The sequence below is a fragment of the Melospiza georgiana genome, chromosome 14 (assembly GCF_028018845.1).
Source record: "Melospiza georgiana isolate bMelGeo1 chromosome 14, bMelGeo1.pri, whole genome shotgun sequence".
Classification (NCBI taxonomy): Eukaryota; Metazoa; Chordata; class Aves; order Passeriformes; family Passerellidae; genus Melospiza; species Melospiza georgiana.
The window spans coordinates 3,565,187-3,568,530 of record NC_080443.1 but is presented as its reverse complement, the minus strand read 5'-3'; the positions used below and the strand labels follow the sequence as shown (position 1 = coordinate 3,568,530).

Genomic DNA, 3,344 nt, shown 5'->3' with positions numbered 1-3,344 from the left:
CACCCAGTTCCCTCAGGCAGGTTTGATGTAGGAGGTGCAGATGGAGCCCAGGTCTGATCTGTGGCTGGGCTTGGGCCCACACTCGACTGATGGCCTGGACATTGTCACCCTTGGTTTGTGCCCAGGCCCCTTTCCAGCTGCTCCTGGTGTGGGAGGTGCTGGAGCCTGCAGCAGCGTGATCTTGCTCAGAGCAGCCAGCTCACTGCAGCCCGTGGTGCTTTTTCCAGGGGCTGTCATCCACTCCTGGGGCGTCTCAGAGGCCGCTGAGGATGAGGGGACTGAGCTGGTTCTCAGAGATGGAGCACCCCAAGCTGGGAATGCAGGAGGTAAGTGGGAATTTGTCTCACGTCCATGTTTCCAGTGTGGGAGGTGGTTCTGTAGCCCCGGTGCTACTGGTGGCCCTCAGCACTGCTCACAGAGGGGCCTCACATCCCTCCCAGTCCATCACAAAGCTCTGCTGAAGCCAGTGCTCACTGGAGAGGCCTTGTGGGATGTTTTGTAGGGCTGCCCCAGGATGCTCCCTGTGCAGCCCCTGTGGAGGGCATTGCTCCCATTTACCTCATCAGGTGGTTTTCAGGACATTTTTGTAGGAACTTTGGCTGTAGCAGCTTGAGAGAACAGCACGTAAGTAAGAGAGAGGGAGACAGGCCTCAGAAGTCAGATGAGCCTTCCCCCAGCTCCAAGGGCTCCCACCTCCAAGTCTCCTGTTTTTCTGAAGACAGTGAGAAGTGTTTCCAAAGACAAGTTCTGCAGCAGAGAGAATTTCTTGCTGCCAGGAGACATTCCAGTTGACTCTAATGTAGTCTATACTCATGGATAAGTGATTATGGGAGAAGATTTTCCCCATGGTCCCTCCACTGGTCAGTGGCACGGACACAGGATGAGATCAGGGTGATTCTGGCTGTGTTTGGGGAATAGGCCCCTCCAGCTGTGACTCTGCTTTATTTCAGGACACAGCTGCTCTTCTGCATCCATTTCCACTCTCACCATCTCCATCTCTCCTCCCCTCCCTGCAGGTTTTTGACGTGCGGCCGCTGTGGGGTGAGCTGCAGCCGGGAGAGAGCGAGCAGGTCACCTTCACCTTCTTTGGGCACGCCAACGTGGTGGCGCGTGTGCGGGCGCTGTGCCACGTGCAGGGAGGCCCCAGCTACGAGGTGGTGCTGACCGGGGAGGCCTCGTGCCCCAGCTACCAGCTGGACCTGCAGGAGATCGACTGGGGGCTGCAGGTACCACAGGCTGCTCCTGCCACAGCTCCTTGGCTGTCATCGTGGCCACCTCCGTCCCAGGCCCTCTCCCCCTCTCAGCCCCTCTGCCGGCTCTGGGGCTTGGAACACAACCTGTGAGAGACAGGCCAGCATCCCAGCTGGTTTGGAATGGCCATCCCCACCCCTCCCTCCCTTCCCCTGGCTGAGGGACAGGACACTGTCCTCTCCAAGGCACCTGACCCTGCCGCCTGGGGAGCACAAGGCTCCCAGGGAAGATGTCCACAGGGACCTGTCCCTGGGATATCCCTCCACTGATCTGCTCCTAAAGCTTGAGCTCCAAGGAGATGCTCTTGTCAAATGCTCTGGCTTGATCCACAAAATCATCCAGGGAGGAACTTGGGCTTTCAGTCACTTCAGTACCTGAAAACAATGTCCCACAATAATCCCCACTTTACTTCTTTACACTTTAAAGTCCACAGATACTTCCAGCTGCTGGCACTGCCTCTGTTGTCCTGTGTGTCTCTCTTGTCACCTGTCTGTTTCTTGCCAATATTTGCATGCAGGTGCCTTTTCTCCTGGAATGCCTCTCAGAAATGCACTGACTTTTAGATACAATTCAATGGGGACAAAGTTGTCAAAGCAAAACAAAACTGTTCATTAGTAACAATTCAGCAGAGCTGGGTGTGTGTCTCCCTGCCCCTGGAGATGAGCAAACACCCCTCCAACAAAAGGGCAATCTTTGTATCCCCTTTGGGACAGTCCCTGGCCCCTTTCCTGGTACTCAGGAACTTCCATTCTCTCTGGCCACCAACTTTTCTGTCCCCTCCCCTCTCATCCTCTTTCCTTTTGGTCAGGTCAGGTTGTCAACCCTGTCCCTCTGCCAGCTCACAGCAACACCCAACAAACCAACCTGAACAAATCCAAACCACAAACAGCAACATGCAGAACCAACAACTTCCATTCTTTAACTCCATCAGCTTTTGGCTTCATCTCACACATCTCAGTGCCACCTCCTCTGTTTCTCCTGGCTGTTGGTGGCTCCTCAGAGTGCAGAGGACCTGGTCCCCTGGTTCATTTCTTTCTGGCCTTTCCAAGGTTTTACCACCTCTCTGTAGCTGTGTGGTTGCACTGTGGCTGTGTGCCTTCAGTGCCATCAAAGAGGCAGGAGGTTGCCAGCATCAGGCCTGTGTCTGTAACTTCTCCCTGCTCTGTCCTCTCTGCAGAGGTTTAACAAAGTCCTCAAAGCAGAGGTGACCCTGCGCAACACCGGGGTCATGGAATTCACCTTCGTGGTGCCAAACTGCAGCACTGGCACTGCAGCAAAGCCTCTGCCTGGAGTGCCCGTGGTCGTGCCCACCACAGTGAGTAGCACAAGTCATTGCCTCTGGCCCTCTGTCAGGCAGCCCAGGAGAGAATTAAAGGAAAAAAGGGGGGAAAAGAGGGAAAAAAGGGGGGGGAAAGAGGGAAAAAAGTGGGGGGAAAAGAGGGAAAAAAGGGGGGGGGGAAAGAGGGAAAAAAGTGGGGGGAAACCCCAAGCTGTGCTGGGGCTGCAGCCCTGCGAGAGCTCGGGAGCACACACTGCACCCCAGGGTTTTGAGCACAAGGAAGGTAGAAAGTGATGTGGTCTGATGGTTTCTTCTGCATGAGAACCTGTCCTCTCAGCCTGTCTGTCCCCTGAGCCATCCCACAGCAAAGCTCTGATGCAGTCCCTTCCTCCTCTCCTGTCCCTGCAGGGTTCCCTTGCACCTGGCCAGAAGCAAGTGTTGAAGGTCTATTATCTGCCAGGACAGCTGGGAGCCTTCCACAAGACTTTCCAGGTCAAAGTGGCTCATCTGGAACCGGCAGAAATCACCCTGAAGGGAAAGGGGACCTTCCCTGGGGTTACCAAGTACCGGCCCAGGAAGCTGAAAGGTGAGCACTGTGTTGGCTCCCAGGAGGATCCCCTGGTTTCCCCTGCCATCACACATCAGGCAGCTCACACCCATCTCCACAAGCCTGGAAGTTGCAGGGCTGCCAGACCAACACTTTGGCCTCTCTGGCTGCTTCCTGAGTTTTGAGCAGTTGAGTCCATTTAGGCTTTTTCCCAGGATCCTTTTCCCAGGATCTTGCCAGCACATTGTTGTAGTCCTGGAAAGATGA

At 55.2% G+C, this 3,344-nt stretch overlaps 1 protein-coding gene across 1 annotated transcript; it reads left to right on the top strand.

The window, feature by feature from the left end:
• The first annotated feature begins 269 nt into the window (after window positions 1-269).
• Window positions 270-3,344, top strand: LOC131089618 (hydrocephalus-inducing protein-like). Its single transcript, XM_058034447.1, has 5 exons — window positions 270-326; window positions 1,017-1,226; window positions 2,429-2,566; window positions 2,939-3,116; window positions 3,307-3,344. The coding sequence occupies exons 1-5, from the start codon at window positions 270-272 to the stop codon at window positions 3,342-3,344; spliced, it is 621 nt and encodes a 206-aa protein (XP_057890430.1).